The 24,414-nt window shown below is 43.0% G+C and overlaps 1 protein-coding gene across 1 annotated transcript; it reads right to left on the bottom strand.

The window, feature by feature from the left end:
• Window positions 1–277: 277 nt before the first annotated feature.
• Window positions 278–24,002, bottom strand: sptlc2b (serine palmitoyltransferase, long chain base subunit 2b). Its single transcript, XM_014145035.3, has 12 exons — window positions 23,748–24,002; window positions 20,504–20,695; window positions 19,469–19,623; window positions 18,263–18,411; window positions 16,880–17,004; window positions 12,338–12,431; window positions 11,803–11,908; window positions 10,202–10,421; window positions 9,489–9,615; window positions 4,489–4,624; window positions 4,074–4,203; window positions 278–2,608 (listed from the first exon to the last, which is right to left on the bottom strand). The coding sequence occupies exons 1-12, from the start codon at window positions 23,910–23,912 to the stop codon at window positions 2,456–2,458; spliced, it is 1,752 nt and encodes a 583-aa protein (XP_014000510.1). The 5' UTR covers window positions 23,913–24,002; the 3' UTR covers window positions 278–2,455.
• Between the last annotated feature and the right edge of the window lie 412 nt (window positions 24,003–24,414).

Here is a 24,414-nt window from a genome sequence, read left to right on the forward strand (position 1 = left end):
CTTCCTGAGATAAATGGTCCCGTTACTGGATGTCAGCAATCACGTCATGCCTCAATAGAAAGGAGATGGGAACGGGATACAGAGGGTGATCCTAAATAGCACCCTACTCCCTATATAGTGCACCATTTTGACTAGGGCTCTGGTCAAGAGTAGTGCACTATAGGGAATACGGTGCCATTTGGGATGAAGACAGACTACATGGGCCCACCCAGATTTAACTAAACACAACAGAAAAGTAGCAAGTTTAAAATGTTACGTCTGGACAAATTATAGACACTTTAAATCTCAGCCATAGTTTAATAAGGAGTTTGTAGTAGTGGAATGATCACAGTGCTAACCGCAGCTCTCTTCCACATATTTCTACTTCCAATACAAATAAAAATGATGTACACTCACACACTACAAACTGGATATTTGACTAAAGACAATATTATACTTGAGCTGACCCATAAATTGAGCCATGGAAAGTCCAAACATTTAAACAAAACAAAGTAAAATTAAAACAAAAATCAGCCAATTCTGGAATGCCCTATTAGAGAAGAATCATTGTGAGAGAGAGCTGGTGGGAAAAGATGCTTCCTTTAAACCAAGCGTCAGTTAGCCAGCCGTAAAGCCTGTCATTTCAGTGGGGCTACATCATCTGTGCATTTCCAATGCCTGTCAGTAGTACTAGCACTGAAGATGTGGTCCGTCTGTTATTAAGACACACATACTCCATCAAAAGTGTTCCTAAAGGTTTCTTCTGCTCTCCCTGTAGAACCGTTTCGCTTCCAGGCAGAACTCTTTCACCCAACAAAGAACCCTCAAAAGAACCTTTTGGTTTAAAGGTTCTGGAACCAAAAAAAAGGTTATACCTGGAACCAAAAAAGGATTATACAGAGAACCAAAGACCGCCCCCCAAAGGTGTAGAAAATATTTAGAGCTGCCACAGAGACATTATATTAGAAAACATCTCAAAACGATGACATTTGTAATAAATAAAGGCGTAACACTTCCTCTATGTAATGCATTATATATAGCTCATAAGGCACTATAAATGCACTTATAATGCACCGTGAAGAGAGTATCAATAGGAAGTTTTACCAAATAAGGACATATCTGTACATCAGAGCAGCATGGCTAGGATGCAGCATCTTCATGCATACAGATAAACAGGTGGGTCACATTATGGCCAGCGTGTCATAGTTTGCGAAGACATCAACGCTGGTTATTAAGATAAGCACATAGAAGATATACAGTTCGAGACTCAAACCACGTGGTTCTTCAGAAAGGGTCAGTTTCCCGGACACAGATTAAGCCAATAATCTCATTCAAATCGTTTTTCGGTCCAGGACTAGCCTAAAAATCGGTGTCCGTGATTACCAACCCCCAAGAGAAACACTTCACACGACATGGCTCTTATCACGCTTATGAAATATGAAATACTCTAGAGCGTATAGACGTGTTAAATACTCTAGAGCGTATAGACGTGTTAAATACTCTAGAGCGTATAGAAATGTTTAAGACATTTGGGCTTAAGTCATTCGAGTGCAGGCATAAACACTAAATATTAAAGGCTGAAGAATGATAGGGGAAAAAAAGTTGTAATATATATATAACAAATATTCACAACATGGCAGCTCTTCAATAGGGTTCTTACCCTATCCTTCTAAACAGGTGTAATATGTAGCTTACACAGAGTGCGCGAGAGAGAGAGGATTAGCTCCGATAATAGGTCAAAGATGTTGAGATTTTACCTGTTCATTTACTGTGTAAACGGCAGATAATATCAACATTGGTGAGGGAAAGAGCCCAGTGACAATATTAAAGTCCAACACACCGATCAGAGTGGAAAGTTGAATATCAAATAAGCTACACTTGACGATGTACCTCGTTTGATATGAAGCCTATATGTTGCTCTACTAGTCATAAATGACATACATTATTTATTTACTTCTTTCTTGCATTATAACTTCTGCTGTTTTCCAACCCCTAGAAATATAATCCCTAGAACTAAATGTAGATCCCTGTTCTAGGGATTCCATTTCTCTGATTCATTTCCTCCATTGGTACAACCAAACAAATAGTGTATTTTAATGGCAATATAAATCCATGTCTTATTCTACTCTTCCTCCCCATCTTGTTATTATTGCACTAGAAGCCCCCATAATGCAATGTGCACACGGAAATAAGATTCAACATTTAGGTCCAACACAAAAAAAATGAATTCACAATAAGTTAAGATACATTAAGACAACCATAGGGGCTTACACACTTCGAAACAAACACACACAATAGGACCTTGGTGACTTTTTTTTAATATCCCTGCCCCACTGTAGTGTAGGTCAAGAGATACTCAAATCCACTAAGTTTCCACTTCTACATTTTCATTCTTTAGTCAGGGACTGATTTAGAGCCGGTGCACCAGGTAAGTGCAAAAACAAACAAACGTGCAAGTATGCCTGGTGCAGCTGGTTCAGTTAGTTATATGACAAGAAGGCTTGACGTGGCTGGGCTCCAGGAGCAGACTCTCCGCAGAGGACCATGGACCCAGGGAGGAGGGGAAATGATGATGTCTGGAGTACTTCAGCTGCAACACATCTCCAACCTCACTGATGGCCTCCAGTGCCTGGGGGAAGAAAGGATAGATGTTATCTTCTCAACAGAAGACATTATGTTTACTACACTTGGTGTCAGAAGTGGGATTCTTTACTGAGGATAGAGGGGAGAATTGAGGAGCTACACAACAGCAGCATATCGTGTGTATTAAGAACTATGAGTAATTCCTGTTGATCATAGAGACTGAATGGGGAGAGGTGTGCTTCTTCCACCATTGTGAGGGTTGCTGAACCATGACATTCACCTGACGAAATTGTTAGTGAAGAAAAATGGAGTCTACTTGCGTAAAACTAAAAAACTGAGCAAAAATAAATAAATTGGCCTACACCACTTTCCACAAGAGACTTTCTGTGTTGCGATACCATCGGTCCGCAACCCACCTGGAAACAATTTACCTTCCTTGATTTTCTCTTTTTTCCAACACCTTCTCTGAACTTTGAGTAAAGAGGGAGAAGAGTTTTCCAAAGAAGAAAAAAAACGTGGCTTCATGCATTTTAACAAAGTGAAGCTGATGTGCTTTAAATGGAGCATTAAAACAGTGTTGACATGCTCTTCCAAAAGATAAATAACTGTCCTTGGACAGACAACGCACATGCCCAAATAAAACTAAATCTGAGCTTGCTGCTCCGCCATAGTTATGGCACTGTGCTGTCTTCCTTCCAAGACTCCCACACCAGGGTTCAAGTAGTATTTGTGTTCTTCCAAATACTTTGAACACATAATTGAGCCTCCCTGGGATTGCCAGATGGGCGGGGTTAGCACTTATGGGATGATTTTGTTGGTTCTGTTGCACCAGGCGAGCTCAGCTTAAGTATTTGAAGAAAACAAACACTTGCTGAACCCAGGTGTTCTCTCACACCCCCGCCCCTCTAATAAAGCATGTATTGAAATGCCTTTCATGTCCTCCATCCCTGCAGCACATCAGCCCTGACAGTCAGAAGCCAGGCATGACTGACTCACTGCTGGGAGACAGTCAGTCAGTCACTGTAACTACTTTGAGGAGACGAAAAGATGTGGAGGAATTCCATCAGCATTCAAAGGATGATGGTGATGTCTCAAGGGAAAAATAAAGTCTTCACCATACATTCTAACAATGCACCTACTATTGTAACTAACCATAACCATTCCCATCAATTGGACTGGACACAATTCTAGGACCACATAGAAACTTTGGGTACATCTCAATACTTAAATGTAGTCTCCTCACCTAGTATCCTTCCTCCTCCTTTCATCCTATACTAAGATAAAAGAGAGAGTTGAATAGAATATAAATCATTCTGAATACAAATCCTATTGCGTGAGAGACTGACAAAACAAGGCTACACTTTTGAAAAAGTACCAGCGAGAGCCAGATAGAGATGGCTCCATGGAGAGAGGGAGGAGTCCTTTGACTACTCTGTACTGTGATTAGTTGACTCACTGTGTCAAGCATGTCTGGTGCATGTGTGTGTGTGCGTCTCTGATCGGTGACTCACCGTGTCCAGCATGTCCCTGGTGTGTGCGGCAGACACACAGAACCTGGCCCTGGACTCTATGATGGGTGTGGCAGGGAAGCCAACCACCACTGTCCCAATGTTCCTCTTCACCATCTCCCTGCCAAACGCCCTGAGAGCGAACCAATCAGAGATCAGGATTATGGACCACGTGACCAATGTGTTAACAATCTGCTTATTCTATGGCTGGCTGGCTGGCTGAGCAATGTCATGTTGATCGTGAGAGAGAAAAGTGAATATAACAGAAACAGTCTGATCATGTTCACTGTGGTTATTTACTCAGCAACTGGTGTCAGCTGACCAAGATGTGTGACTTGGCTGACTGATCAAAACCACTCCATCTTAGCCGAGGTTTGCGTTTCTGTAAACATCACGAACTAGCAGTTACCAGACCTACCCTATTTTGGCCGGCATGTAGAGCATCATGGGTACGACAGGAGAGTCATCGTTTCCGTAGATGATGAATCCCATCTCTCTGAGTTTCCTTCTGAAGTATATGGTATTTTCCGACAACTGCTTTAGACGCTCCGCCCCTGGAAACATTAACAACCAATTAAACCATTAGAGACTACAACCATTAACCAGTAAAAACATCAACAGGTAAACCACAACCATTGAAAGGACTGTGGCATTTACACACTATTTCAGCCCACAACCTTAGGCCTAACTTCCTTGTTGACTGAAAGGAAGGGATATATCTAGGTGCTCAAACTCAAAAAACAGCATCTGCCATTTCATTTTGAAACACAGAGCTGAAAACATAAAGCATTCCAGGCTCAAGTCTGAAATGAAATTAATTTCGCACAGACAGTCGTTTCCCCTGGTCCCTGGCTTTGGAATTCAAAGCCATTCTGAGAGAATTGTAGAATGATAAACATATAGGCTGAACAAAAAAAAAAAGAGAGTGATGCTTTCAGGAGAAGGAATTGCTTTCCACTTGTTTGAAATTCCTTTCATATTGAGGGGCTCCCTGGTAGGAATGTCCTGTCTGTCTCCGGTCTCATCCACATATTTGATTTGATCTTCAAACCAGAGAAAGTAATTCTGGTTGTGTTATGGACGTGGTTCCTTGAACCACACTCAATATGATGAGCAACCTTGCCCGAGACACTCAAGACTTATTAACTCTCCAAGTTTTGAACCCGTCAGTCATTCTGGCGCATGACACAACGGCCAAAACGTTAGCAGCCTCGATGCCACTACTAGTTATGCAGCTATTGGCAGTGACTACACTTCAAAGGCTTGAATCTCAAACCCACACGGAGCTGGGAACCATCGAACTGCCAATGTTACTCTTTCCTGAGAAAACTGTCAAGTGATTTAGACAAGACCGTGAGATCAGTCATTTCCATCCATCTGCTTGTCAGAGAATGGTCTGGAGCATTGTGATGGTTTGAACATAGCTGCTAGATCAGCCTCATATTCATTGAGGACCAAACAGAAGTGAATGGACTGAAACTGTGAGGCCCTACTTGGACTTGATCCAATAAGAATTGTTCATTTTCCGGTGTAAAACGTTTACCATTGCATGCCCTAATGAATACAACCTTGCTGTACTGTGGCCCACCTGGGAGGGACTTGTCCCTATCCACTGATACCGGGTGAGATATATGTTTTCATCCCCCAATGGGTAATGTTGGGCTATAGAGTAATCTGATCCTAGATCTGTGGTTAAACGCAACTTCTACCTTGGTGGGAGACGGGAGGAACCTCCCTGTTAGAGTAACAACCCTGGAGTGACCCGGACCCTCGCTGGGCTGTGTGCGCGTTTGTTTCAATCTGTTTTACCACAGCTCGTTCTCTGAAGGCCTGAAGGTCAGGGGAGCCACCTAGAACTCTAACCCCCAGCGTCAGGCCGCTTTGTACCCAGCTAGAAGGTGCAAAGACAAACACTTTTGCACAGACACTATGGAGCTCCAACACACAGACATCTGAAAGCTATAAAGCTCTATGTGGGGAAAGTCCATGCTACCACTTTACAGGCTTCAATCACCCAGAGCCCTCTGAGGGATGCAGGGGACTGTCCGGAGGTTTTAACCCAGCCTGGTGCTACTGAGAGGGGGATGTGCTGTGCTGTGTGTGTAGGAGTGACTGTCAACACACATTGCCTTTAGTTTTGAGTGACAGTTGGTGGTCGTAGCCCTTTACACTTGTACCTGTATACGGTTTGAAAATGGCAGATTTGGACACTGATAAGCGCATAAATTGGAATGCAGTGGCTTCACAGTAACATGCTATACATGACGTCAGACTTCAGGCTCCACGCTTCACAGCGCTGTATGGGTTTGGACTGACAGCTGTTCTGAACTTGAGCACCGCACATGACAAGAAGTAGTCCCAATCCCTCCCGCTAATTGGGCAACTTTTGCTCATGATTTGTTGTCCGAGTCAGGGAAATGCTGTACATTGAGGACTCGATGTACAGTATTTTGAAAGATGACATGTTGAGGATTATAATAAATACCGCTTGGATGTCATACAAGCAAGTTAAAGATCCATGAGTCCAAATGTGCACTTCGCACTTCCATATCATAAAACTCATGTCATATACCGTGTCAACGTTTATGATCACCATGTTTAAAATGTCCAGTTACAAGACAACATGGCGTTATACACTGGGTTGTGTTGACAGTTGTTCTGAACAGAATGAATCTGTTTATTGTATTGTGAAAAAAAAATGTTGCCGCGGAAACAGGCATCTGAATGCACTCACGACTCCATTCTATACGCACCAACATTAAACTGAACAAAATTATAAAACGAAACACGTAAAGTGTCGTTTCATGAGCTGAAATAAAAGATCCCAGAAATGTTTCATACGCACAAAAAAGCTTATTTCAAATTGAGCACAAATTTGTTTACGTCCCTGATCATTACACAGGTGCACCTTGTGCTGGGGACAAAAGGCCTCTAAAATGTGCAATTTTGTCACACAATACGATACCACAGATGTCTCAAGTTGAGGGTGCTTGCAACTGGCACGCGGACTGCAGGAATGTCCACCAGAGCTGTTGCCAGAGAATTGATTGTTCATTTCTCTACTATAAGCCTCAACCGCAGACCACGTGTAACCATGCCAGCCAAGGACCTCCCCAGTGGGTAGGCCTGGCTTCCAAGTGGGTGGGCTTATGCACTCCCCTAGGCCCACCCATGGCTGCGCCGTGTCCAAGTCATGTGAAATCTATAGATTCGGTCCTAATCAATTTATTTCAATTGACCGATTTCCTTATGTAAACTGTAACTCAGTAAAATCTTTGAAATATTTGCATTTCTATTTTTGTTTTTGCATTTATATTTTTCTGCCCTACTTCAGTATACAATTTGGTACTCTGAAATACCTAGTGAAAGCCTAACACTAAGATTGTATTTGAAAATGTAGCTAGTCAATGTAGCTAGTCATGTTGGCAATAGAACAAGCTTTCAAATTATGCCCACCCTGACCCAGACTGCGATTGATAATGGGTTGTTTTTGGATTGCGTAAACAACGGTAATTGTGTAAAGGCGTGGATGCAGGGCTGTGTTCCAAACAAAACAACTACAAGTGTCCTTGATCTACTTCCTTAATGACAGAGCTAGGAGAGCTAAAAAATAAAAGCACCACCTTATAGTTAAACTTCTTTGAGTCATAAAAGTGATTTGGAATTGCTTAGGAACTGTGCACACCTTGGAGAGGTGGGTGGCCACGTGGAGACACCAGTTAGCCCTCTCACTCAAACCCTTGTCATTTTTTTTTAACCTTGTGTGACATCTACCCCAAAACTCTCCAAGAATATTCTTATCAAGTTACTGAATGCATCTTCAGTATTTTCAGATTTCGTTATCAAATGAGGCAAAAAGTACAGTAAATGTAAAATGTGCATCAAATCAATAGTGTAATGTTTGGATTCAGTCTTGTGACAGGTGGACTGTTGGGTCCTCACCTTTAGTCTAATCATTTTCCAAAGATCTCCAAACTGTTCCCTTTTAATTGCTACCATGAAATCTTATTAAAATCTGTTCCTCACACACACACACACACACACACACACACACACCCACACCCCCCAGGGATGAAAAAAATAAAAACTTTTTCTGACACGCAACCACTTAGATGGTGATTTTCACGTTTTCAGAAATTCATAGAATGTTTGGGAATGATGCATAGTCAGGCATTTGTGAAAATTCTATAGCAATATAGAGTGGGAAAGCAGCCTTGTGTTTGGACAATTAATAGACACTGCAGTAAATAAAACCTAATAAAAACATCTGTCTTGTCCAGGACCAGCGCGTCATAACCAATCAGAGCTACAGTAGGCCTACATGCAATCAGTTTGCCTGACATTTTACAGGCAGTAGCAAGAGCGCAACTTTAGATCATTAGAAAGCAATCCCCAAAATACACCGGAATGGATTTCTGCAAATATGTAAATAGCAGTATAGTCCTCTTACGTTAGGGAACTTCACAATCCTATTGATCAAACAACCATGAACAGGTTGGCGCTCTCGCCCTCAGTTGCCTATGCACATAAACAACAACAAGATCAACAACTAATGCCTGCCTGAGCGAGATGAGCTAAAATCTGCTGTTATTGAACAGGGAAATGGATTCTTTCAACATCGGCCACTTTACTTTTAGTCACCAATAAGGCTGTGTGTGTGTGTGTGTGTGGTTGTGTGTCTGTCGGGGGAGTCCGAACAGGAATAGTGCCATGGCAACTATATGTGCCATTCTAGAATGATTATTATCCAGACTCTCCTTTGTTTACCTTACACTTTTAGCCACTTAGAAATGTATTATACAGGATTCATCACCTGGCTGTAGGTGAGTAATTGCCACTCCCTGAGTCAAAGTACAGATCAGACCAGTTCAAAGCTGGTGAGGAAAATCTATACAAACCCTACATGACATTAAGCTCCCACCTCTGAGCTGTCATCTGTTGGAGAGGGCAATGACTTCACGTGATAAGATTAACCAAGCAGCAGGGTTTAGGTCGACTCCAGTGGGCAAAACAGCTCCTAAGCTTTCCAGGTCTATACTTCCATCTTGTGGCTACTGATGGTAAAGACACTGTGGTGTCAGTTACTGCCTAACGCAATCGAAATACCTTTTGTTCTGTATTGCAGTCATCAACCCCTTGGCCTAGATTCAACACAACAAACACTGGATGAATGATTCATGTTTTTCAGTGCCAGGCAAGAACAAAAGCCTATAATAAAAATAAACGTTTTGTCACACCCGTGGTATACCACGACCGTCAGCCAATCAGCATTCAATGCTCGAACTACCCAGTTTATAACACCGTGTAGCTCTCCAGGAACTGAGATGAAAAGAACTACCTAAACAGATACTAAACCAGTTTTCAATCAACAACACAGTCTGGTCCCAGCCGAAGTGGAGGCTTGCTGTGTAAACTCACCCAGAGTGGTGTCGTCCTCTCCCATGATGATCTTCATAGAGGTGATGATCTGTTGTGACACGGGAGGGGACATGGCCGTGGCGTAGATTGAACTGTGGGAGTGGGACCGCAGGTAGTCTATCAACTCCTAAGGGTGAGAGATACAATAAAACACCATTGTCAATATAAATGGGTTTTATAATTACAATAATACTACATAAAGGTCGAACTTCAGATCGTGAAAATCTCAAATTTCTGTACAAGTCTCCTGTTGATGTGAAAGCATGATATATGTGACAATCTGAGTTAGGATCTCAAGTTAGGATTCAGCCCTTAGAGAATTTCCCACATCATGGGGCAATGATAAAACCAGTTTGTCTTGTTGATGACTAAACCTCCACATCTAAACTGTCCCAGTGAACTTTATCAGAAACCATCCTGGAAATCTTAAAGGCTTCTAGTCATTATAAATATGATGTCCCGTGTCAGTGCCTGTTATCTATACACACATACTTAGCTTTGTTGTAATGGAATGTTTTAGCACATTTACTGCCCTGAACATAGCTTTGAGGACCTTGGCACCCTGCCAAGAACATTTCTCCTAACCCGTGACCTTTCGTGGGAGTGACACACGTTGCCCTACTTCTTAGTCCCGTATTCACTCTGTTACCAGAATTGGCATGTGTGAAGACGGCAGGAAATCAGGGTTGCTTTAGAGCTGACATCGAACTCACCCTCTTCCCTCCGATGTATCCTCCAGCAGCACCAAAGCTCTTCGTGAATGTTCCCATCATGATGTCAACGTCTTTGGGATCCAGACCAAAGTAGTCCACCACCCCTCCACCTCGTGGTCCGAGAGCTCCGATGCTATGGGCCTCATCCAGGTACAGATAGGCCTTATAATGCTTCTTCAGGGCTATCACCTCAGGCAGACGTACTATAGAGCCCTCCATACTGGGGAAGGAGAGGAGAATGGTGAGAGGTGGAGGGAGGAGAGAGACACATGCACACTAAAACGATGGGTCAGTTAACTGTACTTTTCACCTTATGTTACTTTACCTACAAAGACAGGTGATTAGTTCACCCTAGGTATAATCTCTAAACAATGTACTGTACACTGAGTGGGCAGTTTATTAGGTATACCCATCTAGTACTGGGTCAGACCCCCCCTTTGCCTCCAGAACAGCCTGAATTATTTTCCTAACGTGTGCCAGGATGTTTATTCCCCACACCATTACACCAGTGCTACGAGGCTGTACCGCTGACATCAGACAGGATGGGGCAATAGACTCATGCTGCTTACGCCAAATCCTGACTGCCATCAGCATGATGCAACAGGAACTGGGATTTGTCGGACCAGGCAATATTTTTCCACTCCTCAATTGTCCAGTGTTGGTCATCATGTACCCACTGGAGCCGCTTCTTCTTGTTTTTAGCTGATAGGAGTGGAACCCGGTGTGGTCATCTGCTGCAATAGCTCATCCATGACAAGGACTGACGAATTGTACGTTCCGTGATGCTGTTCTGCACACCACTGTTGTACTGTGCCGTTATATGCCTGTTTGTGGCCCGATTCTTGCCATTCTTCTTCAACCTCTCATCAACGAGCTGTTTTCAGCCACAGGACTGCCACTGACTGGATGTTTTTTGGTAAACCCTAGACACTGTTGTGCGTGAAAAGCCCAGGAGGCCGTTTCTGAGATACTGGAACCGTGGCGCCTCGCACAGACTATCAAACCACGCTTAAAGTCACTTGTTCTAACGTTCAATCGAACAGTAACTGAATGCCCGTTTGCCTGCTTTATATACCAAGCCTCGGCCACAATGACTCCGTCTGTAGGAACGGCGTGGTGTACCAAATAAATTAGCCACTGAGTATATCTTATTTGCAGCTCCTTGATCTGTGTTTGCAGTGGGAAGACAATGACTGTTTATCTTAAGTTCCCTAAGGGTGTGTGAGACCATTTTAACTACACATTGGTGAATTATATTGATTAGGGAGAGGCAGCTTTACTAACAACCATATTGATCATTATGGATTGGTTGACTTTTTACGCTAAGTACCTTACGAAGAACTCAAGCCACACACTTTTTATGTCCACTTCTATGCGAAGTCTGAATGCACTGCAGTATGATTCACTCGACATCAATCAATTCTGCTAGAAAGAGCGTATCCGCATAAATCGGTTTGGTTTGATTTATATCACCTGGATTAAAAAGAAATAATATATATATATATATAAATAAAACATGCCTCCACAGAATCCATCTTGCCCTACATATGAGAGTTCAAAGGGTTAGAATCTGTTAGTCTTTCTAAAAAAAGGTAGAATACCTGTAGATTCCCTCGACCAGAATGAGTATCTTCTTCCAGGGCCTGTGTGTTCTGGGCTGGCCGTGAACAATGGCATCTCTCAACAGCTTCTCTAGACTCACCATATCTGGGAGCGGAGACCGACAGAACGGTGTTAGAGAAGACTAGGACATAGACAGGGTGTGAATAATGCAGCCGGAATACCTGAACGTTTTTTGACGTTCAACAATGCTACATTGTGTCCATGATAAGACAACCAGCTGACTAACACAGACTGGCACCCAGTCTCAGAGCAGTCTAAAACTAAAACGTTGGCATGAAAAGGAGCAGACTATCGGTAATGGTTGTATTCCGTGACACACCTAACTGATCACAAAAGGGAGGAACAGTAGATTATGTAGCGGTAAACATGTGTCGCCAATGGGCACACCCACTACTGTGCAAGGTAAAACCGACACCAAAGCACAGAGCCTTTGTGGAATTCTTATTGTATAGTTCCCCCCAGTGTGTAGTGGCCTTGGGGGTAGTTGAGTGGAACTAGTGTTAGTGTACTCACTGTTGTGTTTGAAGACGCGGATGGTGGCGCCAGAGAGGCGCGCCCCCAGCACCAAAGAGGCATGGTTCAACTCATCACTCAGAATCAAACAGCCCTGGAAATAACAAATTAACTTACAGAAAGTATTTCATACAACATTTTCAAACTGGCCCCTTACAGAGCGATGGAGGACATTCAATGGCATAGACTCCTTACAGGAGCCATTGTGTTAAATCAAGTAACTCATACAATATACTACATCAAACAGCCCTAGAATTACTTAATATTAATCAAATGTATTTACATAGCAATACAATATACTGAAGAACTAAAGTGGTATAAAGGACAGCTTCCCTGAAGGGGAGGGCTTTACAGACGGTCTCACAGTCAGTGACACCTCGGCCATCACGCGACGACACATGACACCGTTGCATAGTTACCTCAGGACAGGCTACACAATTTAATCATCTAGTGAATGAATGATTGAGCAGAATGAGCTCATTATTCAATGACGCAATTTACAAGAAGAAGCGAGGAAAGGAGGAAAAACGAGAGAAAAACGATTCTGGACCTTTACCTCCTCTCTAACCAGTGGTTCTGATGTTCGTCAGGAAATGTGTGTTCTTACTCTCACGAGGACGACCATGTGTGTGTGTAAGAGAGGGTACAACACATGCTATTCACACGCTCAAAATGCCCATGTGGGCTTGTTCACATTGGTCCGACGAAACGAGCACTCAAATGAAGAGTAACTGAACATAAAACAGCTATCCGCACCAAAAATACAGAACGCGCAATCGTGCAGCACTACGTCCCTGGATGGGAGACCAGATGCTGCTGGAAGTGGTGTTGGAGGGCCAGTAGGAGGCACTCTTTCCTCTGGTCCAAAATTAAATAAATAATAATATCCCAATGCCCCAGGGCAGTGATTGGGGACATTGCCTTATGTAGGGTGCGGTCTTTTAGATGGGACGTTAAACAGGTGTCCTGACTCTCTGTGGTCATTAAAAATCCCATGGCACCTATCATAAGAATAGGGGTGTTAACCCTGGTGTCCTGGCTAAATTCCCAAACTGGCCCTCATACCATCATGGCCACCTAATCATCCCCAGCTTCCCTTCCAATTGGCTCATTCATCCCCCCCTCCTCTCCCCTGTAACTATTCCCCAAGTCGTTGCTATAAAATGTGTTCTCAGTCAACTTATCCTGTAAAATAAAAAAAATACTAAAATACGTGAATGCCAATCACGGTGCAGTCTCAACCTTGAAATTCTGGGTAATTGAGACGGTTTCTCTTTCCTCCAGAGGAGGCAATATTGAGAGGCAATTGTTACAGAGAGATGCACTTTGGATCGACTGCTTAGATTGCGTCGAGCCAAAGGGTCTGAATGAACAGCTCTCCCTCATCTTTTTTGTATAGACGTTTTTCTTTGTTTATTTCTCCGTCTTTTGTTACTCAAGTGGAATGTATGTGTAGGAATCTCTAATCAGTCATACTATTGTTTGAATAACTTGTGTAGTTGCTGTTACTACTGACATGTTTGATTGACATGACGAGCGGGACGTTCCCCTGCGAGGTTATATAGCTGCCTCCCTATATCCTTTTCCTACTCAAGGCTCTGATGAAGGTGATTCATGGCAAAAACGTAAGCCTATTGTTTGTTTGTCCCGTTAATAAATACATCAGCTTTACACAGAAACAGTGCTCATTTTTCTTTAGTCTCCCGAAAAGTCAACAGTTAAAGTACCCTGGGGTAATTTAATTGTACTTTCTGTCAAAAACACACACACACACACACACAGAGCGAGAGAGTGAATGTGTCTGACACAGAGCGCTTCCTACATTTCACATTTTAGTCATTTTGCAGACGCTCTTATCCAGAGAGACTTACAGTTAGTGCATTCATCTTAAGATAGCTAGGTGGGACAACCACTTATCACAGGCATATTAAGTACATTTTTCCTCAATAACGTAGCTATCGGTAGAGTCAGAACTAGAAGGAGGTAGGGTTAGGCGACGTCAACCTTTGTCCTATGATGATTATGTACCATAAAACAGTGATAAATGATGCTATCGCCTCTATTGGCCATTTCAATACATAAAACTCAAACATAACCAAAAAGCTATGCTAAAACGACAGTTAAGCTGTAGCGCGAAATCGAATTTAACTGGACAAATCATGGCGAAAGATAATGTTGTTGAAAGCCTGGGAAGAGGCTAAGTGCAGGCAATAGCAAATGTTTTTGAATATTCCTTTCTGGTGGAATAGCAGACCAGGTGTGTGTGTGTGTGTGTGGCACGCACATGATGGAGCAGTGACTGTCTGATGAGGAACAGTCTTACCGTAGCGAGTTAAGTTATACATCACAGGCTTTATTTGCCTCATAAAATAATAGAACAATGAATAATTGTTTGTGCCATCTCTCATTAAGCTGCGATTGAGAATAGCCTATGCCTAGGCTATAGACCTTCATTCTTGAAAACCACAACAACACCTTCGTAGCCTAGAATATTTGGGGAAATAAGCCACTGTTCATAACTTCAAGGTGTCTTAAGGCTTTTATGATCGGCCTAGTAGGAGATACAGTTGAAGTCTTTTAAGAATGTGAAATGTCAGAATAATAGTAGAGAGAATGATTTATTTATTTCATCACATTCCCAGTGGGTCAGAAGTTTACATACACTCAATTAGTATTTGGTAGCATTGCCTTTAAATTGTTTAACTTGGGTCAAACCTTTCAGGTAGTCTTCCACAAGCATCCCACAATAAGTTGGGTGAATGTTGGCCCATTCCTCCTGACAGCTGGTGTAACCGAGTCAGGTTTGTAGGCCTCCTTGCTCGCACACGCTTTTTCAGTTCTGCACACAAATGTTCTGTAGGATTGAGGTCAGGGCTTTGTGATGGCCAAGTTTGGTCAGAAGTTTACATACACTTAGGTTGGAGTCATTAAAACTTGTTTTTCAACCACTCCACAAATTTCTTGTTAACAAACTATAGTAATTTTACCAATAATTGTTTACAGCCGTCATACCGCTCAGGAAGGAGACGCGTTCTGTCTCCTAGAGATGAACGTACTTTGGTGCGAAAAGTGCAAATCAATCCCAGAACAACAGCAAAGGACCTTGTTAAGATGCTGGAGGAAACAGGTACAAAAGTATCTATATCTACAGTAAAACGAGTCCTATATCGACATAACCTGAAAGGCCGCTCCGCAAGGAAGAAGCCACTGCTCCAAAACCGCCATTAAAAAAGCCAGACTATGGTTTGCAACTGCACACGCTGCTCGTTTTTTTTACTGAGCAGCGCCAGTCAAGTTCAAATAGGCTAAACTATTGTCTGTCATATCACAAAGTCGTCACCATCAACAATGGCTGTCAATCATCGTTGATCGACGATGCTATCATAACGTCGCCCGGCCCTACTTCCTATGCTACTACCCTCGGGGCCATTGGTGTCGTCAGGCATTATGACGATTGACTACCCCGTATCTCAATGTTTTGAGAACACATGGAGGAAACGAGATTGTTTTGGAATGGCGTTAACCCTTTAAGACGGACATACAACTGGTGAATGAAAACATAACATGTTTTCACCGCCAAAAGGAAATACGCTGTGTTCCCAACAGCGATCATTTCAGGGAAGGAAAGGTTACTTTAATACATTGACTTATAGAAAGTGAGAGGCAAGAGAAAGAGGGAGAGAGAAAGTGAGATCGAGAGAAAGGCACACACACACACAGAGACAGACGGATAAAAGTCATACATAAGCTAGGTTTACATGCAATTGGCGACAGATTTTCATGCAAGTATTCTACAATTCTACAATAAAGAAATATGCACGTTTCAACCCTACTGATTTGTCACAAAAACTGTTGCGTTAATTAGCAACTGTGTCTACTCCTGTCTTGGCAACTTCACTCTAGCCAACAGCTTGCAGTTAGGGCGCAGATAGGCTGCGAGCGGATAGGCTGCGAGCGGATAGCGGATAGGCTGCGAGCGGATAGGCTGCGAGCGGATAGGCTGCGAGCGGATAGGCTGCGAGCGGATAGGCTGCGAGCGGATAGGCTGCGAGCGGATAGGCTGCGAGCGGATAGGCTGCGAGCGGAGTCTACATGATGAGATTATTATGGAAAAGCATCGATCATCATGTCACCAGAATAAGACCCTCAATATTTATTGGAAAGCAGCATCAAGCTCAACACCTTGCACTTTCACCACCCTGTGAAGTTCATCATCATTTATTTCATCTGTCGCCTAATAAACGGCATGCTTTCCTGAATCGTAGTAAGCGGACTACACACCAGATCGCATGACTCCAAGTTTACTTCGATATGATGGCCATTAAATAAATATTTGAGCATAAAGGCAGTTCCATTGCTATTCCTCGCATAATTAATGTTACCGACATAAAAAGATTGTACTAAAACGTCGATCACAGCTTTCGTGGTTTTTATATGGTAGTACTTTATTTGCATTAAAACTATGGATGGAAATGTGGCTAGTGAGAAAGAGCGAGATCAGAGAGCAAGAGACAAAGCGAGGCATTCCAGCAGAATTCCTACCTTCCCAGCGAGAGCAGGAATGTTCATGGAGTTGGTAGCGAAGCCCATCCCAAACGCCATGGATGACTCCACCCCCAGGAACCTAGCAACCAACTGCTCCAACTCCTCATGGATGTCCAGGTTACCTGGAGACAGCAGAACATGTCAATACAATAAGGCCTTACTTCAAAAAGGTAGACTCAGCTAAATTACATTGCCACCAGCAGCACCGCAGATAGAGATAAGCGAGATGCAAGACTTTGCTCTCACACAGTATCTACGCAGGTGCACAGGTTCACAGCGTGGTAGCCTTGGGCACCAAAACAGAGGAGAAGTTGAGCCTCGCATTTTGAAATTGACCCACTATGCTGTTTACTTACTGCATCGACATCATCTCGCTGAGTCTATGAATAAGTATTCATGTCAACGTAAAGTGCATGACGTCAATAAAGATGCACGAACATAACTATCCATATCAGTAACAGTGATGCTCTATGGGCGTTTTCACACTTGGTCCCTTTCAGACAATTTTTGTGCAGTGTGTACACTTCAAAAGGAACTCGGATCACTCAAAAGAGCCCTTGAATCGAACTGAGACCATCTCGGAGGTGGTCGGATTTCAGTTTGCGGTCCGATTCCCTTTTAGGGCAATGTGAACACAAAGCTCTCCAGAGTTGCTTGTCATTATTCCCACACCACACACTAGACTAACGCAATACCGTTTCCCCTGCCATGAACCTTCACTTTGGTGCCACAAAAGAGAGAAGTTCAAGGTGGAGAAAAAAAAGTGTGCCGTTTTTGGATATTGATTAGCGATTGTCAAGGATGCACAGAAATTCCAAAATACGTGTGGTTTTTAGTTCAGATTATTGGTCTCCTCCCCTTCATCTACACTGATTGAAGTGGATTTAACAAATGACATCAATAAGAGATCATAGCTTTCCCCTGGTCAGACGGTCACGGAAAGAGGTGTTCCTAATGTTTTGTCCACTCAGTGTATGTCCAACATGTCATTATATTCGGTGCTCTGTCATTGTGTGGTACATAATAACAGAGGACGTGGCTTTTGTGTCCTTGTTTCTTTAAAAATGACAAAACCACAAAGAATACGGGAGAAACAAGACCAACAACAAAATGAGCGGAGTAGCTTGTCTGTACTAGTGCATATTTCATATCTGTGCTTTGTTTTAGATAGCACATGCCATTTAGCAGATGCTTTTATCCAAAGCGACTTACAGACATGCGCGAATAGACTTTGTGTTCGGGCGGTATCGGGAATCGAACCCACTATACAGCCGTTGCAAGGGCCATGCTATACCTGAGCTACAGAGGTCCACAGATATGAGTGTTTTAAAGCAAATGTCCCTTTTCCCCCACAAGAAGTTGATTATAACCATGTCTTACCCATCTCAGAGCGGGTGCTGCCCACTCCCACACCGTACTTGTGTGTCGACCCTGTGGCACTGTCAGCACACCTCCCAGTGTTCTCAGCAAAGCCCAGGTAGTTATAAGAACCCATGTTGATCACGTCTTTCACCACCTTGCCTGTGTGTCTGGCAGACAAAGACACAACTTTGAGCAACTCTGACAAGACATGGGCGGAAGTATTAAACAAACCAGTGTCAAACAGAGAACATACCCATGTCAATATGAAGGGTTTTCCTTTGTTTTTATAAAGTACTTCTCATTTTTGCCAGGCAGCTAAATTAAATACCTTACTGGCTAAATGTGTTTGAATAGGTTTTGTTTTTAACTGCATCTTGATGTGATGGGTTCCCTAACACTTACATTTGGTTGTGAAAATAAGCGAATAAAATCAAATAGGGCCTAGGTAAGAGTGAAAGAGGTCAATCATTAACACACAATAACATGGGATAAATACAGTTGGTGGTTTCTATTCAGCACATTTGTCCCGACAGTCTCCCCTTACAAAAAAAATATATCTATTTTGATATTTTTTTTCCATTAGTCTTTTGATACGGTCCTAAAATGTTTGGCATTTCAGCAGTCAAGTTAAAATAATGGACTTCCAAGAAGCCAAGTGTCACCAGTGAAACTTACCAAAAAACAACGTTTTTGAGTGGATTTGTCCTTTAAGTAGGGCAACAACCTGAAGTGTGATAGAGGGGGCATGATAGAGCCATGCCTTCCATGACATAGGTAGGTAAGGACATACACATTTTGGTATTCTATCCTTGTGGGGACCTAAAATGTATTTCAATTCAAAATCCTATTTTCCCTAACTCTAAACCTTAACCAGTAACCCAACCCATAACCACTATTCTTCCTCTTACCCTAACCATAATTCTAACCCTAATTGTAATCCTAATTGTAACCCTAAACCTAAGCTTAAAATAGCCTTTATCCTCATGGGGATGTGGGAAATGTCCCCACAAGGGAGAATTTTCCTTGTTTTACTTTTGGGGGATTTTAGGTCCCCACAAGGATAGAAGAACCAACCCATCCATCCACACACATCTTGTCTCCCGAGCTACTCCCATGATTTTCTGGGGCTGGGCCCTAGGCTACAGCACCAAACAAATGGTCTCGCAGTAGCCCCCCACACACTATAAGTAAGCCCTGTTAGGGATGTTAGGGTGCGCGACTCACTCGAACGTCCAGTTGTAGTCTTTGGAGGTTCTCTCCACCAGGTCCATCTTGGCTCCAGGGACACTGCAGATAGGCCTGTTCCAGTTGTCACGGATACGCATGTATAGATTCCTGGTGTAGAAGTTCTCAAAGTCCTGGTACAGCGGAACAAAGTCCTACAAAACAGACCGAGGGAGAGAGATCACTGTCAGACGTTAGAATGATTAGGTCTGGATCAATGCAAGCGCACAGGTGTGTCTTTCTTTCAAGCTTTCAGAGAGCTCGTTTGACATGGCTTACGCTTGCACTGAGCATTGCTGTTTACAAATAACAGGTTTGGGAAACGCTTACTCTGTTCTGGAACCTTCCTTGAGTAATTGTTAGGACATAACGGTTGCACTGAGCATAATGGTTGTGAAAAAGCTCTTGTTGAGTCTGCCTTGAGTTAGCTTTTTCGCACATTCCTGTGCTACATGGCAACATTTCCTTTCGTAGGATAGCCGGGAGAAAAGTCCTTATCCGTCGGGTGATTGGTTGAGCATTCTTGGGTGCGTGACATCACTCAGAGCCCTTACCAGGACACAAAACATGGCAGACAATTTCTCTCGGTTGAGATCTGAAACCAGTAGTAACCACCAACTTCAATTAAGTTAAAATTGAAAGATGTCTAATATTCCCACATCCGAATAAGACTGTCGCCAAGGAGACACACCTTATTCACACAGCGCTTGAGTAAATATTAGAATTGTAATAGTTGGATCTACATCAAAGCAACGAATCCAGTAAAAGCCAGTTAGGGTGGGAGCAGAGTGAGAGCGGTGAGAAGGGAGTCTGTAGAAGTTATCCCTAACCACTGATACAGGGTCAGATCTTAATGATTAGGTTAGGATTGGGGGGGGTGGGCCGGTGAGGTAATCTGATCCCAGATCAGTGGTTAGTGGCAAATACCTAATTCTTTAGAAAAATACAGACAAACAAAATGTATAGACACTCTGGATACGAGTGTCTGCAAAATGTAACAGTAAATATAACAAAAGTACTGTCTGCATCTCTTACCTTCTGTTCGTCCCTCTCTCTGGCCAAGTGGCATTTCTCGATGCCCCAGTTCCGGAGGAAGTCTCTGAGGTACCCGAAGATGGTGAGGATGCCGTAGCCCACATAGGTGAGAACCGCCACAAACAGAGGAGTCTCCTCAAACTGCTCCACAAACGGCTTGTTGTACAGGCTGGCATTATGCACATGGTTGTTCTGGAGAAGAAGAAATACACAGACAAACAGAGGACGGTGGTGTTACTTACTCAAAGGGATTTTGTATTGATCTTTGCATGAAATTTGGTTAAAGCCAAACAAGGTGACATGGAACCGCCATTGTTTTTGGGGTAGGCCTAGTTGCTGCTTAGCAAAGCGTACCCTAATGGCAGTTGAAGTTACTTCTGTCCCATGGGTGACAGCCAAGGTGAGAAAAATATTAACGAGTGACATTTGAGTGAACTCATTATCTCTTTGATCACATAGGCCAGGGCTAGACGAGAGTGAACATTTAAAAAGGTGTTTAGCTTCGCTTCTCGATCAAGAGAGTGTAACAACTACATTTAAGAGGCTCGTCGAGCCTTTATGGACATTAATACAACTCAGAGGGAAACATGAGGAAAAATTGGCCTAGGCCTTCTTTATTCAGAGATCGTTTGTTAAAAACACAGAGGGACAAGAACAGACCAAGACCATTTCAAGTTATATAATAAAAAACGTGAATGAGTGCAGTTGTTTCCCCCGTAAAAAGCCAGATCACATAGCCCCGAGGCTCAGAGGGTTATCCATAGGTTTCCAATTGAGGCTGAACTGTGGCTTATTGTCCTGAAAACTATACTCTGAAATCAAATGACCTGAAGTCAGTCGGCCTCGTCCCCCATTAAACCCCTGGCTGCTTAGCAAACACATGCGACCCAGTCATGCCCCTCTCTGAAATACCTTTGTGGTGTATGTGTTTGCACACGTACAGGCTGTGCTCAACTGAGCTCAGAACTGGTCGAACCGGCTACCAGGGTCAGTCTCCCACGGAGAACGAACATGAGGAAATAGCCCTCTAACTACTCCACTAACCAACATACACCCTGAGGTCTGACGGCTAACAACTAGACCTTTAAGCTAACTGAAATGCACAGAGACAGAGAGACAGAGAGACAGACAGAGAGAGACAGACAGACAGAGACAGACAGACAGAGACAGACAGACAGAGACAGACAGAGAGACAGACAGAGAGAGAGAGAGAGACAGAGAGAGAGAGACAGACAGAGAGAGAGACAGAGACAGACAGAGAGAGAGAGACAGAGACAGACAGAGAGAGACAGACAGAGAGAGACAGACCGAGACAGACAGAGAGAGACAGACAGAGAGAGACAGACCGAGAGAGACAGACCGAGACAGACAGACCGAGACAGACAGACCGAGACAGACAGACCGAGACAGACCGAGAGAGACAGACCGAGAGAGACAGACCGAGACAGACAGAGAGAGAGAGACAGACAGAGAGAGAGAGACAGACAGAGAGAGAGAGAGACAGACACAGACAGAGAGAGAGAGAGACAGAGAGACAGACAGAGAGAGAGAGACAGACACAGACAGAGAGAGAGAGACAGAGAGACAGACAGAGAGAGAGAGACAGAGACAGACAGAGAGAGAGAGACAGAGAGAGAGAAACAGAGAGAGAGAGACAGAGAGAGAGAGAGACAGAGAGAGAGAGAGACAGAGAGAGAGAGAGAGAGACAGAGAGAGAGAGAGACAGAGAGCTGCTTCATGTTTAAAGTGAAAAAATGCCGTTCAGAGAAAGCAGTTAGTGTCCTAGGCCCTATGTCCACTACCACAGACTACTAAAAACAGACAGATCTTATTTGAGCACCATTTATAGCTGTGCATTAGCAACGGTCCTAAGACCAACTGTCATGTGAGAAGAGACTGCTTTGAACCTGGGGTGGAAACTGGAAATGTAGCCTACAGTATGTGGGCCGTTGCACCTCAAAAAGCACAAGAGGATTTCAACACCCACCATCTCAGATTGTTCTGAAATCGTTTCTGTTGTTAGAAACAGATAAGATTAGCATTCCTGCAACATTATTTTGTCTCTGAGAAATTAAGCTAATTGACTGCACCCAAATTGGACATTTTAATTTAGAGGATTCATATAATATTCAATAAATATAATACCTGACATACAATTTGACGTTTTTTTAAACAATGAGTTAGAAACAAGGAATCCAAAGACATGGTCAAAAGAAATCGACTTGCATTGGATTTGTGCCACAAATGCTTAAAAGTTAGCTTTTTAAACAGTGTCCAGGTAAACAAAACCAAAGCATAGGTTGCTGCCATACCTTGTCCATAAATCGCTTACAGGGTAAGGAAACCAATGTCATTTTGTAATTTGGGTGAACTTTCCTGATAACAAATATCACCTAAAAGTAGGAACAGCACCATTTAGTGGTCAGAACCTGGTAATATCAAGATGTAGGATGGGACACAAACCTAACAACTTCAATGACTAATTTGTCTCAACTGCCACCACGTCCCTCTCGTCCATATCTTTCTCCTCAGAGACATTCCTGCACTGCCAGGGCCCACTCCCATAGCCAGCAGCCATTCTCCCCAGGTGCAGGCTGGGGAGAACAAAGTACTCTGTCTAGTTGTTACATAACAAAAGCTCTGCCTCCCCATGCTGACTGGTATTCTCCAAAGTGGTGTCAGTGTAAACAGAGACCAGCCCTTCTACAATCTCTCTCTCTCTCACACACACACACACACACACACACACACACACACACACACACAAAATTGCTGTACTACTACACACATACCAGTATTATCACGTCATCAGGTAGCAAAACGTCATCAGGTGTTTTGAGTTTAAAAGAGTGAATTTATGATGTCAATGATTCGTTTAAAAGTGGCTTTTGGGAAAACTAAATACAACCAATGTTCAAAATTAGTCAAGTAAGTGGTCGATTGTGTACTGTAAACTTTCCTTCACTTTCATCGATGAAACATAACAGCCTATCTGACAACACCCATAACCTATCCCTCAGTACACACAAATTCTGAGGCATGATAATTTAGTAAGAAAACATCCACTCTATCAAACTTGTTATAATAATACAACTACGACTAGGTAATAAAAGCTACAAAATGTAGCGAATTATTCAACTGTTTGATACTTCGTTGGGCTGTGGTTATTCAATCTACTTGTAAACAAAGGCAAGTGTTTCTTCCCTATTCCTGTGTAGCGGTAGCGTTGACGGGTGGGCCTCACCTTCTCACTCGGCCGCCGATACTTCTTCTGTTGCGGTTGTTGGAACAAACAATGATTCTTCACGAAACCGTTCCTTCCCGAAGATTTTTTACCGTTTGCGGTCCGGTGGCAAACATCTCCATTTATCAACTTATTCACCGAGCTCTCAGTCATACTTGGTGGCATTTATTCGCTTGAATATCCCGGTTGTATACTTGTTCACCCAGGGACTCTTCTCTTCTCCGTTAATGCCGGCACTAGCATTCTGCCAGCAGCACAAACAATGACGTCACAGTCGTATGGTAATGAAGAAGCCTTCAAAATAAAAGGCTGCATTTCCAAACATTGCAAAGTGGATAACTCATTCACAAGACATTGCATTTCAATCAAAGGCCACTTTTATTGTGCTAACAAGAAAATCCAATAAGTCATTTATGAAGAAAAAATAAATTTAGACCAATAATGAAAAAATACAATGTTGACACTGGTATGTTGAGAATATTGGGCTGTAGAGAGAAAACGTTTTTACCTGTCTCAGCTAAAGTGCAGTGGAAAATACTCAGTAGGGTCTCTACTAACTAAATATGTGTCGTTTTGCAGGAGGACTGTGTCGTACATATCCAGCAGCACTTCGTTCTCTGCCCCCTCCATAGCCCCCAATGCAATACACCATAATACACTGTACCAT

This window comes from Salmo salar, chromosome 15, assembly GCF_965601325.2.
Source record: "Salmo salar chromosome 15, fSalSal1, whole genome shotgun sequence".
NCBI lineage: Eukaryota > Metazoa > Chordata > Actinopteri > Salmoniformes > Salmonidae > Salmo > Salmo salar.